This window comes from Poromitra crassiceps, assembly GCF_964638095.1.
Source record: "Poromitra crassiceps genome assembly, chromosome: 12".
Classification (NCBI taxonomy): Eukaryota; Metazoa; Chordata; class Actinopteri; order Beryciformes; family Melamphaidae; genus Poromitra; species Poromitra crassiceps.
In genome coordinates, this window is record NC_139632.1 from 19570535 (window position 1) to 19590851 (window position 20317).

At 41.7% G+C, this 20317-nt stretch overlaps 1 protein-coding gene across 1 annotated transcript; it reads right to left on the reverse strand.

Moving 5' to 3' along the window:
* Window positions 1–741: 741 nt before the first annotated feature.
* On the reverse strand, window positions 742–18006 carry il12rb2 (interleukin 12 receptor, beta 2a). The gene is made up of 16 exons (XM_083647055.1): window positions 17886–18006; window positions 17451–17571; window positions 16729–17001; window positions 15418–15532; window positions 15072–15271; window positions 13299–13441; window positions 12569–12710; window positions 9202–9272; window positions 8263–8467; window positions 7404–7586; window positions 6748–6849; window positions 3131–3265; window positions 2512–2646; window positions 2113–2212; window positions 1843–1930; window positions 742–1381 (listed from the first exon to the last, which is right to left on the reverse strand). Exons 2-16 carry the CDS (start codon window positions 17515–17517, stop codon window positions 929–931), a joined length of 2412 nt encoding a protein of 803 aa, XP_083503181.1. The 5' UTR covers window positions 17518–17571; window positions 17886–18006; the 3' UTR covers window positions 742–928.
* Window positions 18007–20317: the final 2311 nt, after the last annotated feature.

Consider the following 20317-nt stretch of genomic DNA (forward strand, 5'->3'; position numbering starts at 1 on the left):
CGGTGTATCAAACACCACAGACTACTGGTAATGCATGTTATTGAAAAAGTACAAATAAGAACATGTTGAATGAATCAAAACGTACTGCATATACATTGCTGTGAAAGTCTGTTCCACAGTGGACAGCAAAGAGGTAGTTGTACATATGTACATAAAACATCTTTACAGGTGCTTGATCCAAAAGGTGAAAAGAAATGATAGCCACACTGGATTAGTGGTTAATTCAGGAATGTCAAATGCTTTTTAAGAGTTGATCATTAATCTAGTGTGCTGGTATTTTTTCTTTTTCATTGTTAAAATGCACAGTCATTATTTCAGTTCATGGACACGTCGACCGGAAAGAGCCAGCTCAAATAATTCTTTCATCAATGTTCTTCCTCTAAAAGTCGTCAGCTTTCGCTCAGCCTAATTTCTATTTTCATGGTTTGACAGTGCTGTTTCCAGGCCATTTTGAGACTGGGGTGGCCGAGGTGGGGCACAGACTCAGTGGCACTGATCTGTGGCATTTATTTAGGAAGGACGTAGTCTCGCTGGCGAAGCCTCCTCTCCCTTCCGTCCAAGGGAGAGGAGGCTGGCCAGCGAGACTAGGAAGGATGTAGACAGGTCCCAGGTCAGAATTCTGACTAAACTCGGAATTCTGACTTTATTCTCAGACATCTGAGATTAATCTCTGAATTTAAATGCCCCCCCCCCTCCCCCCCCCCCCCCCCCCCCCCCACCACACACACACACACACACACACACACACACACACACACACACACACGTGGCCCTTCGAGGAGCGTAGTTTTGGAAAAAGAAATTAACTGGCTTGATGGTCCCGACCTCTAACATGGCCATCAGTCAGTCATAATTCAGGATTTTGGGGTGGCCAATGAGATTTCAGTGGTGGCCAGTGCCTCCCCTGAGACATGCCCCTGGGGTCCGACTAACCGTTCTCAAAGAAGCTACTGCAGTCGATCTTGACAGCGTCCAGGGTCAACTTCCCCCCAAACAACAGAGGGTCCATGAAGGTGTTACGGCAGGGTAAGAAACCCAGCCCCTCCATACATTCTTCTCGCTCATCCTCCTCCTCTTCCTCTTCCTCCTCATCCTCTATTCCGTCCCCTGGCGCGTGCGATGAGATGTAGTCCACACCTGTGTTTGTGTCCTGAGTGGAGTGCGTCTGCTCGGAGCTGTCCGAGTCGTGGGAGAAGCTCTTGATGTACGAGGTGTGGGGGTAGAGGGGCGGGGCCGTCTGCGTCTGAGGGCCGGAGGCAGGGGCCGAGTCGTTCCTGCTCTCCTCATGAACCTCCTCAATATCCACCACCATCGGATCGTCCTCCTCCTCTGTTACACTGGAGTCGCTCAGCTGGAGCTGCATGTCCATCCCCATTCTGCCCTGTTGGAAAGGAGATACAGGCTTGATAAAAGAGCTTGATAGCAGGGTCAGAGACATTCATGAATGCATGGTGAACATTTCAGTTTCCTGGATTGGAAATGGAATTGGAACGCCACCCAGCTTTAAGGAAACAGAACTGGGATTGAATTCGAATGACAAGGAACTGAACTGAATTCCATGAAATTCCACTTCTGAGAGAGGTTGTCTTGACTCTTGAAACATAAAGCAAACATTATGAATCAAATAAAAGACAAATCAACAAATCATTATGCATTTAATCATAATTTATGTATTATTTTTATGCACACCCCTTTCACCCCCCCTTCTTCCATTTCCCCAATCGATTCCTCACTTGTATCGGAACTGATGAGGTTCATTCATGGATTGACCCCAACCCTGCTTGATAGTGATGTAAAAGATATGATTCATAAATTTGAGTTCATTCACAGATATGTAAATACCTTCTCTTTGGCACATTCCCTTGCCCATCTGCTGTTGGCAGGATCTGGGATGTCATTGAGCATGAGGCAATGGAAGAGCATGCAGAACCTATAGGGGGAAACCAGAGGCATACCGATATTTTGTGGCAACATGTTTTATCCAGCAACTGATTTCTTGATTTAACTGAAATGACAGTTACAGCAGTCATTGTGAAACTTTTTTTTTTACAGTTTTCTTTTGATATGAAGAGAGACGTTATGAGTATAAAGACAAGATGGATAATCTATTACCTCTTCTGTATTCCTGAACACTGGTACAGACACAGCAGAACCACAGCCACCACCCCGACCACCATGAGTGCCAACAGGACTCGGAACACATGGCTCTCCTCTGAAAAAGTGACAGTAAACAAACGGGGACAAGACGTCAGAATGAAGCATTTCTACATTTCTTTGGTGTTCTATAGTATTTGTGATAGTTCAGGCAGTCAAAAGAAATGCCAGAAAAACAACAAGCAGCTTTGCCCCATATTCTGTCAAATCCTGCTAGATCATCAAAGGAAAAAGTTGGCCTCTCCGTATGTTTATTGTATTTCGCGCACTACATCTAGCTTGCTCAGCAGTTGCTATGGAACACATTTAACAATGCTAATTTCATCTGACATTGAAGTATCCTTGGAAGCTGCTTACGGGTGATGATGAACTTGACCATTGTCCCAGCAGGGCCTTCTCCTTTAGCAGTCCATGCAGTCATCCACAGGCTGTAGTGGGAGGAGGATGGAGGCAGCTTGATGATCCACATCCTGTCTGACGCTGATGTATAACCTAGAATACAAAGTCACAAACACAGTAGAGAAGCCATTAACAGTAGCCTACTACTATTAGCAAATTAACTCATCTGACCCATAATCGACCGATCCCAGGAGCACATATTACAAAAACATAAATCATAAATTTGATGCAAAACCTTCTTCATATAACAACTGTTTAAAACATACTATTTACAAAGGCCTTAATAAAAGAAAAAATTATACACATATTTAAAGTAAAAAGTAAAAAATAAATACAAAAATCCAAACCTTATGATAAAAAGGATACTGTACACACATGTACAGTACACATACAATCATACAGTATACACAGTACACACAAATCATAACAAAATAAAAAGAAGAGACCCATGCAGCCACTTTTTTTTTAATCAGAAGGCCAGCCTATAAACAAAGGGTTTTTTGGTGTACAAGGTGTTCCAATCAAAGCCTGTTGTTATATTCTAGTAAGCGTTCCTGGATGGTATAACTGTACTCACAGTTTGCTTTGTTTTCTATGTAGATGGTGTAATTTCTGACACATCCTCCGCGTTGTTCTCTGGGAAGCTCAGTCCAGCTCACCATCACTTTGTCTCCCTCAACCCTGCACTCGACAGAGGGACCCCCTGTCGGGGCTACAAACCACATTAAGGAATACATATTCAACTTTTATTGCCAGATGCATAGTCCATAGATGACACATACACAAAATAAAAAAAGGACACAAGAAAACACATAAGAACACTAAAAACAAAAATTATATGTTAAAAAAATCTATATTAACTATGAATAAGTTATTTTTTAATATAGAGACACTGCGCGCATCATCATTCAGAAACCACGCCCAAAATGGGGGAAAACAGAAACCCCCCTCCAATCCTGGCGTTCTCCTATGTCGCGTGCGCGATATTTTTCCCCCCATGATGGCGAAGGCATGACCCGCCCCTCTCTGCCTCTGATTGGCTGACTGTACTCGGCTGCTCCCACCTTCTTTCCAGGCGAGCCAGACCTATGTCAAACGTGAGCAGCAGGTGCAAAACAATCATTAAATCAACAAGCATGAGATACTTCATTATATGGAATATGTTACAATTGCAAACCCTATATCTGAGTTATTTAGGCCTACTTAGCCTATTGCACAGACATGTAATTTTTTCTTGTCATTCCAAATATAATCACATTGTTGCTCTGATTAAGTAGAAGTACAGTTACCGGTATTTGTGTAAAAAAAAGACTGGTAAACAGAAGTACTGATTCAACTTAATTACTCAAGTAAAAGGAAAAAAGTACAGATTCTGAAATGCACTCAAGTATAAAAGTAAAAGGTTTTCTGTGCAAGGCGAATAGAAACTCACGTCATATTAATATAATTCAAATACTATTCATACTTTAATCTTCTAGTCTTAATCACAATGACCCACTACCTCAGAGAGTTGGATTGCTGTCTAGCACTTTGGAGCTTGTGCGTTTGAGCCTCAGTGACTTTTGAGGTTGTGGGTTCGATCCTCAGTCAGTTTTGAATGTCGACAGCCAGAGGAAAGAGTAATTTAAACCCCTGAGAAAACCTCACTCAATCAGTCTGACTTGGTGGCACAGAGAGTAGGCTTTCTGCCCGGCAATATTGAGACCTCAGCCACTTTTGCGGTCGTGGGTTCGAGCCTCAGTCAGTTTTGAATGGTGACAGGCAGAGGGAAGAGACAAGAGCGCCCGGAGAAGAGCTGTGAGTGTGAAGGGCAGCTGGTGGTGTGAAGGTATAATACACACAGAGACACTGGGGCCAGAGGTTGTGGGTTTGATTCCCACTCCGCTGACACTACCTGGAGCCAAGGGGGGGGGGCTGTTCTCCCCCCCTGACCTCTGCAGAGACATGAGCTGAGGGTTATGAGACAGAAAACCACACAAAGCTGAATGTCTGCCCATGCCTGGCTGCCACGAGGTGTAAAAATAACCTTTTGAAAAACTGCTCTAGACTCAGTATATGACATGTCTGGATCTCTTTGCAGTCTGTCCACAGTGTCCATTTCTGTGGATCTGTAGGAGGCGCTATGTTGCGCTATGCTGGTGAAGTTAAAGACAGAGCTGTGCTGTAATATGTCTCCTCCATCGGGAATCTAACCAACAGTCTACCTGTCAGACAAAGACAATGACACAGCCACTCAGCTGACTGAGCTATGAGCTGTTGGCAGTAAAGCCTCTGATTTCTACACACTGTATTCACACTGACAATAACACAGAGCATAAAGAGTGAGACAGGTGAGATTTGTACCAGTGAGTTGAGCTAGAGCCAGGGACTGACTAGTCTCCTTCATCAGCTTATTTCTATGAGTGTTCAAACTACTGGTGATGATAAAGAAGGATCACTGCTGCAGCTTATAATGTGAGTACTTCTTAAGAAATTGCCAGAGGGTGGGATTGAACCAACAACCTTTGCATATCACACAACATTGACATGCTTATCTGAGTGAGCTATAATCCACGTTCTCTTAAGCTCTTATCACATTTAGTCAACCTCATCCTGATTTTATTTAGTCAAGTTTTCATCAACTAAGTGTCTAAGTATTTTCATCTCATCTTAGTCAAAGAAAACCGTAACTATTCATTAGAATTTCCAAATTTATTGTAAAGATATATTAATCTGTTATTCTGGAATTGTTTTAAGGTTTGAATGTGCAATACAGACACAGATGGTTAACTTCTTCTCTTCTGATAGGATCTCTTCCCAATTCGTCCCTCCCTAACATTTTTAGTCTAGTTTTCACCAGTGAAAATAGGTAGTTGACTAACATTTTTCCTCATAGTTTTCGTCTACGAAATCAACACTGCTATGGATGCATGTCTCCACCTAGTGGTGCACTCCTCTTCCAAACTCACACACACTTTTCCACAACTACACCATGTATCTAAAACAATGTTTACTTACTGTCAATCTCATCAAAGTTTCTGACCACCCCCCGTGATCCCACTCCATAAAGCTGCATTTCCCAATGAAGGGCTGGGCAAACACCACATAGCCTACTGATACACATTTAAATTCAAATACATGTCACTCTTGTGTTAGAATGAGTAAATGGGCATTGACACTGTTTTTATATAACCCTTGATCAATTCTCATTAATCTTTTATCTTTTCTTTTTTATTTGTCTGTAGGCTACATACGTGCACTGCCAAGAGTAGCGGCCGCATTATAAACCAGAGACCAGACTATATCAAAAACATAAACACACGGTGGCGTCTTTCATGCATGCTAGCAAGCGAAACTGCTGTCTGTCTGACCACAGACTGTAGAAAGAGACGCAGGATAGCCAAGCGAATGTGATTGGATGAACGTTTGATGCTAGGCCAATCACAGGCAGAGAGGGTGCCTCCAGCCTTCGCCATCATCCGAAAAAGAAATTGCGTCACGTGCATGGTTGCGTGTTGCACAAAAAGATCGTATATACGGAAGATGAACACTCCAACTTACTTCCTTGACAGCTAGATCCACATTTTTCTTCTCGTCAATTCTTTTTACATTTGTTGTCTGCACAGCCCACTACACAACAGCTTTTAGCTATGTTTAATTCAAGGAAAATGACGCTGGTCTATGGGAGCGAATGGAGCGATTTCCCCCGTGATGGGCGTGGCCTATTTCATGCAGTGTCTATGCATATTAGTAGTGTATTGGTGACCCATTATTAGTAATTCCAAACGACTTATTAGCACCTTATTTTGCACTATTGTTTTCTACAAGTATAACATTATATAGTGTCTTGAGCATGACACTCAATCAATCAATCAATCAATCAATCAATCAATCAATCAATCAATCAATCAATCAATCAATCAATCAATCAATCAATCATAACACATTAACTTTAAGTTTCCCCTCAATAGCCTCAATTAGTGCTTAAATCAGTCAGTAAGGAAGTTGTTGCACATTAATCCGGCTCTTAGTATGCTTTGCTCAGTTTGGAGTTTATAAGGTGCTAGTATCACATCTTATTGAAGGAAATTATTAAACTATTGAGGAAAACCCTTTGGTAATGTGTTCCCTAATCTAAAGTATTAACCAATTTAATAACAATTAAATGAAGACTGAAATAATTCCCACATCAGTCACACAGACAGTGACTCTTACCTGACTCCACAGTGCTGCTGACACTCCTGAACCTGGCCCGGCCCACGGAGCGCTCATACAAGCTAAACACCGCTCCCTCATAGCACTCATATGGCTCCATGTCTGCAGAGGGAATCCAGAGAGGAAGCCCAGGAGAAGGGCAGTACGTAGCAGTAAAGGTTTTGGATGAACGGAGAAAACATAGAGATTCAGGTAGGGGGAGAGAGTTGGCAGTGGAGATCCAAATATGTAAAACATGTTTAACATTTCATATTGCTTAACTGGAAACAAGCAAAGCATCTTCAGTTAGAAAAAAATATGTTCTCATTGAGGGGGAATGTAGGCAGGTTTTATGCAATATGCCCTGGTACATACAGTAGTAAAGGCCATCATAAACATGTGGTTTTTTATTATCTTTTTGGTCATTTATATATTTGGAGATTCATACACTATTCCAATATTTTATGTGTTTTGTATTGGAGGAAATGTATTGTTGGTGTATTATTGGAGTTGGTCTGTGTTTTGTAGGCTACCAAAAACCCCAATGAAAAAAAAACATTATGATATGTTGAATAAAATACAAAATCAGGGCTTTAGATTTGGATCACTGACAATATAAGAATGTACCCTGCTTGTCTTTTTTCCATCTGTATCTATTATCTCTCCTTATAAAGTACCTGTAATGACTGCATGGTTCTCATCTCTACCCAGTCTGACCCACTGCAGCTTGTCCAGCTTCTGGCCCTCTGGGTACCACTCCACCAGATTTGCAGTGGGCAGCAATGTATTTTCAGGCTTCCTCCAGGAGATGGTGACATTGCGGTCGCCTGCTGTCACATGCACATACTGAGGGGGCAGGGCTGAGGAAGGGTGGAGAGAGGAGGATATTTTATTAATCTTCTTACATACTTTTTTTTAGTACTTTATCTTCTTACCTTACCTCATCAGAGAATTATATGCATACAATTACAAGATATGATCATGGATGAAGCTAGAAGGAAACAATAATGCAATAAAAATGCATTCATCTGTCTAACACGTGGAATTATATGGTTCTATATAGGACTACATGTATATACAGTATCTACTGTATGGGACTTTTGTGTTTGTGTGTCAAAACTGAGTTAGACACATATCTATGATCCCCAATACAATATCTATGAGCCCCATTTAACATCTGTGTGGTGTTTTTGTAATAATGATTTTTAACTCATTATTACTCAAATGGAGCCCGAAAACTTTGAAGCTTAGTACCTCAGAACTATCCTGAAGGCAGATGGAACCGTGTAATCCATTGTGTAATCCAACACACAAGAGTATCAGTGCAGTACATCATCATCTCAGTCCAAGCATAACATACAATGTACAACGTAATGCTTATGTCAGACAGTCAGCAATACACTGACAATTATCTTTGCAAGACCCAAACAAAAGGAAACATTGCTGATTTATCATAGAATAACACAGAGATACATATTTCTTTGTGTAGAACCAAGTGAGGCGAGATGCTCAGCTAAACGGAGTAAATGCAAATACCTGTTTTGTGATTGGAGGGAACTGTAGCAGGAGGGGACAGGCCTTTGGAGTTGCGAGCAAATAGAGACACTGTACAGTTGGCGCAGGATTGTATTTTTTGAGAATAACGGGTGCTGGCGCTGATGTTACTGATGTTGTAGAATCCTGTCTGGAAGTTGACCCTGTACTCTATAATCTTCCCTCTGGCGTTGGAATCGTTCAGCTTCTGCAGTCAGACAAGCATTCTGTGTTAGTAAGTCCACCACCTTTTTACTATGTTAGACATCTGAGACAATCCTTTGCTCTTGATCAGTAAAGGAGACAGAATCTGAGCTAACTCCTACAGTATGTGCAGACTGCAAGGAGGATTTACCTGGGCCTGGGATTTCTCTCACAGCATGCTCACACATGTACACACTGCAAGACCCATCATTTCTGTTCAGCTCCACTGTTTCTAGTAAACTGAAACTGTGGTGGCTGGCCTACAGTTTCAGTTATCTTTCACAGTTTTAATGTGACATTAGATGAGTGTGAGTGTGTGCGGTGGTGTGTACGTGTGTGTTTGAGTGGGGTGTCACTGCCTCTGTCAAGGGGTTTGACCTTTACTCTGCACAAGTATTACAACAGAAGAAGCTGCTGTAGAAACCAGATCAGAAGGTGTAACTATGGTGAAAAGACTACACACTCTCTCTGTGTGTGTGTGTGTGTGTGTGTGTGTGTGTGTGTGTGTGGTGTGTGTGTGTGTGTGTGTGTGTGTGTGTGTGTGTGTGTGTGTGTGTGTGTGTGTGTGTGTGTGTGTGTGTGTGTGTGTGTGTGTGTGTGTGTGTGTGTGTGTGTGTCTGGTGTTATTATCCTTCACACCATCATTCATAATTTTCATTACAGGCCAATGCTCACGTAGGCTATGTGCTCTTTCCTCAGACTTGTGTGTATACTACGGTATACATTTGAAAAGCTTACCTTCCAGTAAACCATCATGGAATTTAATTCAGAGATTTCAGCAAACCACACATCCAGCTCTTTGTCAGGGGCTGTAAAACAGTAGCACTCTGTCATTGGTTGCTTATATTGACATCATGTGTGACAGGCTTAATATTTTTTATTTATTTATTTATTTCTGATTTCCCCTCCCATTTTCTCCCCAATTGTACTTGGCCAATTCCCCCTGCTGCCCCCGTCGCTGCCCCTCCCCCTCTGCCGATCTGGGGAGGGCCGTAGACACACACATGCTTCCTCCGATACATGTGCAGTTGCCAGCCGCTTCTTTTTCACCCGACAGCGGGGAGCTTCGCTGGCAGGACATAGCACATGGGAGGAACACCCTATTCCCACCGGTTCCCTTCCCCCCCGAACAGGCGCCCCAACCGACCAGAGGAGGCACTAGTGCAGCGACCAGGACACATACCCTCATTCCGGCTTCCCACCCGCAGACTCAGCCAATCGTGCCTGTATGAATGTCAATGGTATGGACGGAGCCCGACCAAGCCGGAGGTAACACGTGCGTGCGAACCTGTGACCCTCGTGTTGGTAGGCAGGGAATCTACCGCTACACTACCCGGATGCCCAGGCTTAATATGTTTGAGTGAATGATACAACATAGTACTGACAGCACTTTTCCTTTAGGTCATTATTCAGAATCCATTGTGCTAATCACTGATGTTATGCTCTGTGTTTGTGACAGACATCCACTTTGCGGCTCCATTACATTTTCCTCCGAAAGCTTGAGCCTTGGACAGCTGTGACTAATGATTCCAAGAAAACTCATACTTTCTGTATTAGTTTGTACATAATGACATCTGACAGATACCTGAGTTAGATCCCTTCAAACTGAGCAAGAACCACACTCCAGCAAAGATAAATGGTTTGTCAGTGCATCTTGTTGTAGCATGGTTGCCATGTCAACGAGGACAAATGTCATGTCCTGTTATTTAGCACTATCTTCTCATGTTAATTATTAGAACAAATTACTGAATATTAAATCCTGGACGAATTGACAGTTTGATGTGCACAGCATCTGATACAGGAAGGGGGTGGGGAACTTTTTTGATTTTCTGCTTTTAACACCAACACAACGCAGACACAGAGGCCACAGTAGGGACAGATGGATGTATGGCAGACGTTTGATGACACAATGGAAAAGGTCAGGTCACCATATAGTGTTTCCATGAAGGACAGAAGGAAAACAACAGTAAAAATCTTAACACTGTTTTCAACTGTCGCCACATCTCCAAGCTGCCAGTTACAAGACTGACTGACAAAACAATGATGAGAAGTTTCAGGTACTGGCTGGCACTTTATTTGAGTATTCCCATTGTGTGAGACTTTATACTTTCACGCAAAATACTGCACTTCTGGGGCGCCACGGTCAGGCTCACCTGGTGAACCAAACAGAGGACCTCCCACCTCTGCCTATACTGTCCTGTCAATTAAAGGCAAAATACCCCCCACCCCAAATCTAAAAATAAAATAACATAAAATGAGAATTATGTACAAATGATCATAATTCAAATATATCATATCAAATCATAACGCAATTGCAAAATCAGTCAAAACAATCGCAATTCTGGGCGTTCCGGTGGCTTACCTGGTAGAACGCATACCATTTCTTAGCGTGGACATTTTCGAATCTGACCCGTGGTCCTTTGCCACATATCATCCCCTCTCTCTCCCCACCTTTCCTGTCTATCTACTGTCCTACCCAATAAAGGCAAGAATGCAGCAAAAAAATAATAAAATATAATAATAATAATAATAATCGCAATTCGATATTTTTTCAAAATGGTACAGCCCTATCTCTGCGCACATTCTTTCAGTGACTGCTCACTGTTATATCATAAGTCAGAAAGCGTCTGAAGAAGAGCCGACCGGCTCGAAACGTCACACATGATAAAAAATAAAATTAAAATACTACACGGGAGCCCCAGTGGTGTGCAGATCCATTATTTTCTCTTGTAAGTAGCTCTTTGTTTGATCCAGCACCCACCATAACCGTTTTGGATGTGCGTGCCTCCCCTATTCTTACTAAACCTATATCATGACATCATTACATAGGTGCAGGAAGCGATGCATATCTGCAGAGATGCACCTCTTTGGGAGAGATGCATATCTTTGCACCATCTGTACGATGCATGATGAAGTAGGCTGTGATGCTTTCCCAGGCATCTCTCAAGCTCAGTGTCTAACTACTACAGACCAAAACTCCGCTGATTATAAAGCATTCAGTGCACTATAACACCATCTCAGTGTCAGAATGGTAGATAACACTGTACATGCTGTGTCTAATCACTGATATGGTTGACAGATACAACACAGCAGGGCTTCTTTCAAGGTCAAGGTCAAGGTTAATTTATTTGTACCCGACCGTAGGTAGATTTGGTCAGAGAGACATACATAAACACGCAGGCACGCACTCACACACGCACACACACGCACACACACACACACACACACACACACACACACACACACACACACACACACGTGCGCGCACACACACACACACACACACACACACACACACACACACACACACACACACACACACACACACACACACACACACACTCACACACACACACACACACTCACACACACACACACACACACACACACACACACACAGTATACAAACAAAAGACATGCACGCATGCACGCACACACTCACACACACACACACACACACACACACACACACACGCACACGCACACACACACACACACATACATACACACACACACACACACGCACACACACACACACACACACACACACACACACACACACACACACAGTAGACAAGCATAAAAGTGCAAAGTGCTCAGAGTTCCAATTATCACCAAATTACAAAATGCAAAAAGATTAAAAAAAATAAGTAAATGTATTTATCTTGTATTGATGAGTCACCTTCTCTCCTACCTTCAATACAGACAATCACCTTCTCTCCTACCTTCAATACAGACAATCATATTCTCTCCTACCCTCAATACAGACAATCATCTTCTCTCCTACCCTCAATACAGACAATCATCATGGAATTCTGGACAGAAGCACACCAAACAACAAGAATCAATGCAAAAAACTTTCAATGTCACTATGACTTGTTCCTCCGAATAAAGGCTGCTGGAATAAAGCTATTTCTTCAGTGGGTTAGGTGAACTGATCATTGTCTAGGCAAGACCCAAAGGAAAGGAAGCAGTACTGATGTATCATATTGTGTGTGCAGATAACATACCACAGAGATAAAGATCTGTGTGTAGACAGTGCTTTCGTTCACAGATGCCTGAAGGTCTCGAAGAACAACAATAAACGTTGTCTGGGTTTGCTTACCTTCCTCTTGAGTCCATGAGATATTTGTGCTCCACTGGCTCCACAGCCCAGTACTGAATTTGGCTCTGGCTCTGAAGCAGTACAACATATATGGCTCCAGAGAAGAGATGGACTGGACCCGTACTGAACCCGTCGGCACACCCTGCCAATGATAATATAATCTGTTTTCCACCTATGCTCCTAATATACATTTTTACAGAAGCCATGACTGAGCACTGAGCAGTGTATAATTGGAATTTATTTTTCATTCAAGCTCCAGGCCAATTCACATGGGGAAAAAACATGTCTACCTGTGATATTGTGCCAATTATGGTCACATTGGAAAACAAACTAAAGAATAGATGGCCAAATTCCAGCTTATGTTAGATGTTGCCATAATTTATTTTTTATTTAACCTTTATTTAACCAGGAAGTCACATTGAGGTTGAAACCTCTTTTACAAGTGAGACCTAGTAAGACCATATTGTGTGTCCATCCTCTGCACACAAAGAGTCACTGTCAAACTCAGTCAAATCTGCCTTTGGCTATGAATCAACAGTCAGGGGGCTTGTGGTCTGATCTCGCAGTGACTGCATGTCTTCAGAGGTTTGATGTTTCTTTCTGCAATCTCTTGCATGGCTTCGCTGAAAGTCCCTGATGTTTCAGAACTCATAGAAAATAAACGCCAGTGGTCCGGCCTACATTGTGTATATAATGCATGTATGTGCTGTATGTGGCAGGGCTTTCTTACAGTATGTAGATGGGGCGTCCATGCCTGTTGTTCTGTTCTGTATTGGATCTCTAGGTGTTCAGTCCTCAGCGACTGTTCCACCTTGATCTCGCAGCTCCGGGACGAGCAGTCGGCTTGGACATGAACAGGCGGCGCTGGCATCACTGTAGGAACAGAGGAGATGTAAATTCATGTAAATGCACTGCCTATTTAAAGCCTATTTAACTCTGACTACGTAACATATTTAATATCCACGGAACACACCTCCACTCATGTACATATTGTATATATATATTTGATTTAATTTGATTTGATTGCACTTGCAACGTTGTGTTTGTCTTTTAGTTATCTTTATACTTCTTTATCTCAGTATATTGACCAGACCCACTAAGACAAATTCCTCGTATGTAACATGCATAGCCTACTGTGGCAATAAAAGTGATTCTGATTCTGATGGAAAGGACAATGCTCACAGCAACACAGGCAACAGCATACTGATACACTATGGTACTGCATGCTGCACATCTCTCTCTGGGTCTGGGACACTGCCAGCTCCAAACTGCTGTCAGAATCCTGGTCAGTGATTGGTTCACCCGAAATCCTGGGCGCACCAATCAGTCACAACTTTAGCGATAAGGTGCGTCCAGCCGCCCACCCAACCTGACTCTGATGACTTTTGAAAATTAGTCTCTCATTGGTGCTACAACCTGTCAGTCATTCAATTTTGACCCCTAGACCCACCTTCAAAACGGCAGGGGCTGTGAAGTGGCACAGACTAATTTAAGTATATGCATAGCGCAGCGATTCAATGTAATACTGTATTTGAGTCTGGGGAGAGACTAGGATAAGAATGGATAGCATTCGAGCGCAGAATTTTTCACAATCCACATAAACCAGTCAGCACCAATCAGTGGACAGCACTCAGGAGGATAGAAAAGCATGATCAATTAACAGCATAAACTACAATATTACAGTAGCTAAAGAGCAGATAGCATTTAGCTGCAAAGCTGCTTTCAACGTCCAGTCACAATATTAATCATAATAGTTCTGAATTCTGATACTAATATGTTGCTTTTATGTGAACTGATCTTGTTTTTAGCTGATCTGTTTTATGTGCTTTTACTATGTTACTATTATTGCTATGTTTTTTTTACTCTGTGAAGCACCTTGAGATTTCGTTGTATTTTAAAGTGTGCTATACAAATTAAATTGATTATTATTATTATTGATACCCGTTGGAGCACACAAGCACTGGCCATTTATAGGCTTCGCTCACAGAGTTGGCATGCAGCCTGTCTTCTCTCTCCCCAGAGGGCTTACACATAGTCCACTCCCCTGATTCATACTCTGCTCAGGTGTGCTCCATCAGTAGCTAAAGAATGGAGCTCTCCATGGTGCTGAACCTGTGTTCACCCATTTTGGCCAATAATTTGCCTTTTTTTCTCTGACCCTAATGACCTAATTCAAAAATCCGGCCCAGTCACAGTCTGCTCGGGACCCCTGCCGGTACCTGTGCTAAATATGAATGTTGTCAGGCCGACTGTGTCAGAGGAAAACGAAACAGAGACACAGAGATACATACAGAGATATTATGTAGGTTTGCTCATTGTGTGTAAGATATGTATAAGATGTCATGCCTTGCAAACATCTTGAAACAGTCATTACAATAGAAATAGTGCAGCTTCTGTGCAATAACTCTCAAGCTTCTCTCAAACCATAAATAAATTGATAAGTGGCCAAGCCATTGCACCCTTTATGGAAGTGAGGCTGAATGGTGATGTGCTGCTGTCTCACCGATGTCACTCAGTGTGTAGTTGAAGGTGCTGGACTCTGCGGCGCCCAGCAGATTGCTGGTATTGACCCACACAGAGATCAGCTGCACAGAGCTGGACACTTTGAAATCAACTGACACCAATCTGACATCATCACTTCTGTTGCTTTCTGGAGTGAAGACATTTGGCCCATCTGTGTGGTTTCCAGAAGTAGTTCTCACCCTGAAACATGTGAGGGACAGGTTTCATGTGACAGCGGGTAAAGGCTGCTTAATATTAAACTGAATTAAAACCTCAATCTAAATTGATTTCTGTGACTCCTCGCATCAGATCCTTCTAAAGGTTTTTGCTTTCTCTTTCAAACTCACCACAGCTTTGAAGTAGTCGTTTCCCTTCCTCTATTCCAAGTACAGACCACAACGCTCTTTTCATCACTTGTGACGTTCTGGATGCAGTTTATGTTTTTGGGAACATCTGGTGGGTCTAAAGGGCAAAGAAGAATGGAATGAAACAACTTAAAACTTAAAACTAATATTCAGACTAAACAAACAGTTTTGAAAGCATTTGAGGCTGAGCTGTAATAGATAGCGTGCATGAACTTTTATTCTAAAATGCGAGATATCCATTTCTGAAAAATACAAATCAAATACAAAGGTGATTCTATCCTCAAAAACGTATCTATTCTGTGAGTAAAGGTATTAATACAAATACATTTAAGTGTAAATCCATAATGTGCTTTGCCTTTGCTTTCATGCAATCAATCATTTTGCAAAAAACATTTCATAATCATACTGATAAAACTGAGCGAAGGTAAAAGTGCATGTTTCAACGTACACTTTGTACAGGCATGACATTAGGTGTCAAAAACCAAGCTCTTTTTACTCCTTAAGGCACACTTTGCCTTGCACAGCCACAGCACTGTGGTCACATATGCAACTTATTTAAGCTTTGAGCTTGGTCTAAACTTTGCACACAGTAGCCACACAGTGAAGAAGAGGAAGCCAAACCATATGCTTCTTTGTACTGCTTTTGAACAAGTATTCTTGACATGTTACAACCATTTACCAACATGATTACGGCGTTGTGTGTTGTTGATATCTGGATGCACCATACACTACAAAACATCCTGCACATCCAATGGATTTTCCCATTCTGTTGCAATGCAGAATTTATTGAACAAACTAAATGTTGGGCACATTTACAAAAGTTAAAAAGTTTACAAAAGAGTTAGGGCCATATCTTATGCCCATCTGCAAGGGCAAATCTTTGGTAGTTTCTAGCACTCAAAATCTTTTTTTATTTGAATTACCACTGGGTCAGTACATCAAAGACCACTGGGTCAGTACATCAAAGACCACTGGGTCAGCACATCAAAGGATGTGTTTCAGTGACCCAGTGGTAATTAAATGGAAGAAATTGAGATTTTGAGTGCTAGAAACTACCAAAGATTTGCCCTTGCACAAGACTTGGGTGTAAGATATGGGTGTAAGATATGGCCATTAGTTGAATTTTAGTTGGAAGTCGAGCTGGGCTTGGCACATGTTAAACTTACAGTGGGCACATACTGTTACCCATACTGTATATCTCCAATCCATAAAGTCACTACAGTATAAACAAAGCCTGTGGCGGGGTAGGATGCACATAGGGGTTAACAGAAATATAGATGATTCCACACTCACATGAGGTGAGGATGTCGATTCCACACGGGTCAAGTTTGTGTCGACACTTACAGTGACAGCTGTAGGTGGTCTCGTGTGTTATGTTCACCACTTCATGATACAGCGTTGTAGAATTAAATTTTTGTGGTTTGGGGACCTTCTCTGCATCGGGGCCTACATACATATTCCTGTTGTCCCTGCTGCACTTGCAGTTAAATGTGCAGTACACCTTGAAACTGGAGCCTCGCTGCGCCACAGACCCAGTGCTGGTCCATAGATCGCATGACTTCTGACCTGAGAAAGGGACAATAAGGCATGGTGAGTCAGTGATGACTTAAACATGACTTACACATTTCCATGTTGTCTGCTGGTTTATCTTCTAGTTATTTAACATGTGAAGGTAGATGCCACTGAAATTGATTATGAATTCTTGATTTGTCAAGTTTGCTGGAGGCAAAGGAAATTCTTCAGATCTGACTTTGTGGTTGTAAATCTCTAGGTCTAATCTCATAGTAGGATAGATTTTAGAGGGATATCATACACATTATGCAGCTAAAATATAGCCTATTGGAATATTATACACAGTATGATACCATATATGAACCAATTTGATTTAATCTACGTCCACTTCTGATAAATGTATAAAGTAATCTCTATATAACCTATAGGCTACAGAATATCAGTACGCCTATGAAACGTCAGAATCTTTATTGTATTTGGCCACAGAGGAGTCTGAAGCTTACCTGTACAAAACTGTACCGCCAGCACAGTGATGACAGTAAAGATGGACCATGGTTTGAGTATAGCCATGAGTCATCCGTCTGCCATTCGTGTCACTCACATGGCCAAGAGTTGATGATTTATCTTAAATAGATAAATAAATAAATAAACAAACAAACAAACAAATAAATAGGCTAAATAAATAAATGGGAGGGGGGGCTGAAACAGACATTTTGATTTGGGTAAATTTAGCCTAGAAATTCTGTATAAACTTTATTCTGTGAAAACTTGCTCAATCTTGCTCATCTAAATCTTGCTCATCTTGTGAATTTTAAAGCAGAGAATATTATAACATATTTTGGGACAGAAAGCGCCAGGCGGCTGGAGCCAGCCATGGTGTGCCAAGCGTCAAGTGATGAGGGACATTATATGAACTAGAACGAAGTAACGTTACTCACCAAGACATCCCGGTATCATATTAATCTTTCTCGCCTCCTGTAACATTAGCTCCTTTTAGAAGTTTGGCCATATCTTCCTATCTCTCCCGGACATTGTGTGCAGTACTGCCTCCAGACCCCGATCAGTTCCGCGTGTGACTGTCTACCGCTGCTGCTCACATGCACGTCTGGCGTGATGATGATGATGACAAACTAAACTCTTCAGCAGGCAAGATCAGCAGAGCAGGAGCACTGGACAGCTGTTAGCTCCACTGTGGGTTATAATGGGTTTGAGACCTCAGACCTAATACTTCTACGGTAATAGAGTTGATATAAAATTTAGATTTCCCCCATTGACAGTAAATATAGTTTCCCCATCGGATGCCAACTTCAGCGTCGTTCCCGCAAGGACAAATAACGCCATTATAATAGTCCCATTTTAATGTGTCTGGTGACTTTAGGCTACTAGATTTTTTGGTAACACTTTACAATAACGTACACAAATAATGTAGTAGTTACTAGTAAACTAATCATTAATAGTTAATGAGTAGCTAATTAATAATTGTCATTAGTCAATCACTATCATAGTTAATGAGTAGGTAGTCATTAATGATTAGTAGATCTAAGTTCCTGAGTAGAGTAATCATTAGGCCTACTTACTAGCCTACTAAATGTCAGCTCGTGAATATATTAGTTAATCATTAGTTACTGATTAGTTGTCAATTCCTGAATAGATGGTTAATGATTAGTAGCCTAAATGTGAGTTTGTGAATATAGAGTAGTTAATCATTAGTTAATGATTAGTTAATGATTATTTTGTAGGTATATCAAAGCTGTTGACTCCAAAGAGTGACTCGTTCATTATTACTTAAGTAGCTAATCTGTGGGCACTTTCTTCTCTTTCATCTGGCTGTCCATTCAAAACTGACTGAGACTCGAACCCATGACCTCAAAAGCCACGAGGGCTCAACACTGCTGGGCAGCAAGCTGATGTTCTGTGCTACCAGGTCAGACCTCTTAAGACTGGTTTTCTCAGTGGTTTTCACTCTTTCCTCTGGCAGTTGTTAGTGAAAGGACAAAGATCATATCATTAACAAATAACCACTCACTCCAGGTGAGATTTGAACCCTCAGTGGCAAGATTGTTAAATTCTAAGTCTGGTTATCTACCATCTGAGCTACCCAACTTCTTAGTTAAGCCATACTATGCATCTGTAGAGCCAGAGACTAAGTATTATGTTCTATCCACATACTACTTTCTGTTCAAGTACTTATCGTTTTGAAGATATATATTCCACCCAAATACTACCTTCTCTCCAAATACTTATAGTTTTAAAGGTATTCCATCCAAATACTACTTCTGTCTAAGTACTTGTGTTTTAAAGCACAGAATATACCTTCAAAGTACTATAAGTAGCCTACTTGGACAGAAAGTAGTATTTGGGTGGAATATACCTTCAAAACTATAATACTTGGTCTCTGGCTCTACAGATCCCTAGTATGGCTCTACCGACTAAGCTGTGTTAGCAGGCTGGTTAGCGTGGTGGTCGTGGTTGTTGTTGTTGTTGTTTTAGGATACTCTAGTCCATCTTAATACAGAATTTTATTTTCAATATAGCTTCAACCTTAATTTCATTCACATTGTATCAAACAGTCTTAACTGTTTCCTATGTTTAGCCACTGCACTGTGCACATTCAACCACACATACATCCCCATAGAAGATGAAGAGACATGTTACATATTCCGAGATATCTTAATTCATCTGTGGAAAGTCACCAGACTGATGTTCAGCTCAGGGTTCTGAATCTGACACCTGTGATAGGGGCATTTGTAGCTGAAGCAAACAAAGATTAATTTTCATTGTCATTGCAAATACAACCCTGTCACTCCATCCAGCATGTGGTGCAGCCAGGGACTCTCCCCTGGCACCCTGCTGACGTCCTTCAATGACAAATCACCTTTACATGTAAATGTAATTAAAATGACTAATAAAGAACTACAACAAGTTTCAACAAGTGGTGTGATTGTTTTCAAAGGTGGCAAACAGCTGATTTCAGTCAAGTGTCAATATAGCAAATCAGACAACTTCCTTAAATTTAGTCAGTTCTTGGTTTGAGCTCTTTAAGGAGGAAGGAAGTGAGAGGCTCTGTCAGGAAGTCAAACGTCTTGTAACTGCAGGTGGCACATGGGCAGGCATGTATAACAGCTATAGGAAAAGACTACCTATGCATCATTCACCCACTAGGCCTACTGTCAGGGGGGAGCCCAATCTGACTGTAGGTCTGGTTGTGTTTAGGAAACATTTAGCACTTGGGCACTGCACAGAATGGATACCATTAGTAACATCAACACAGAGGTCACACCCTGATATTAAAACAACACAAACGCTTTCAGTGGTTCAAACAGGATGATATTTTGAGCACAGTGCAGGCATGTACACAGTGAGGTATACC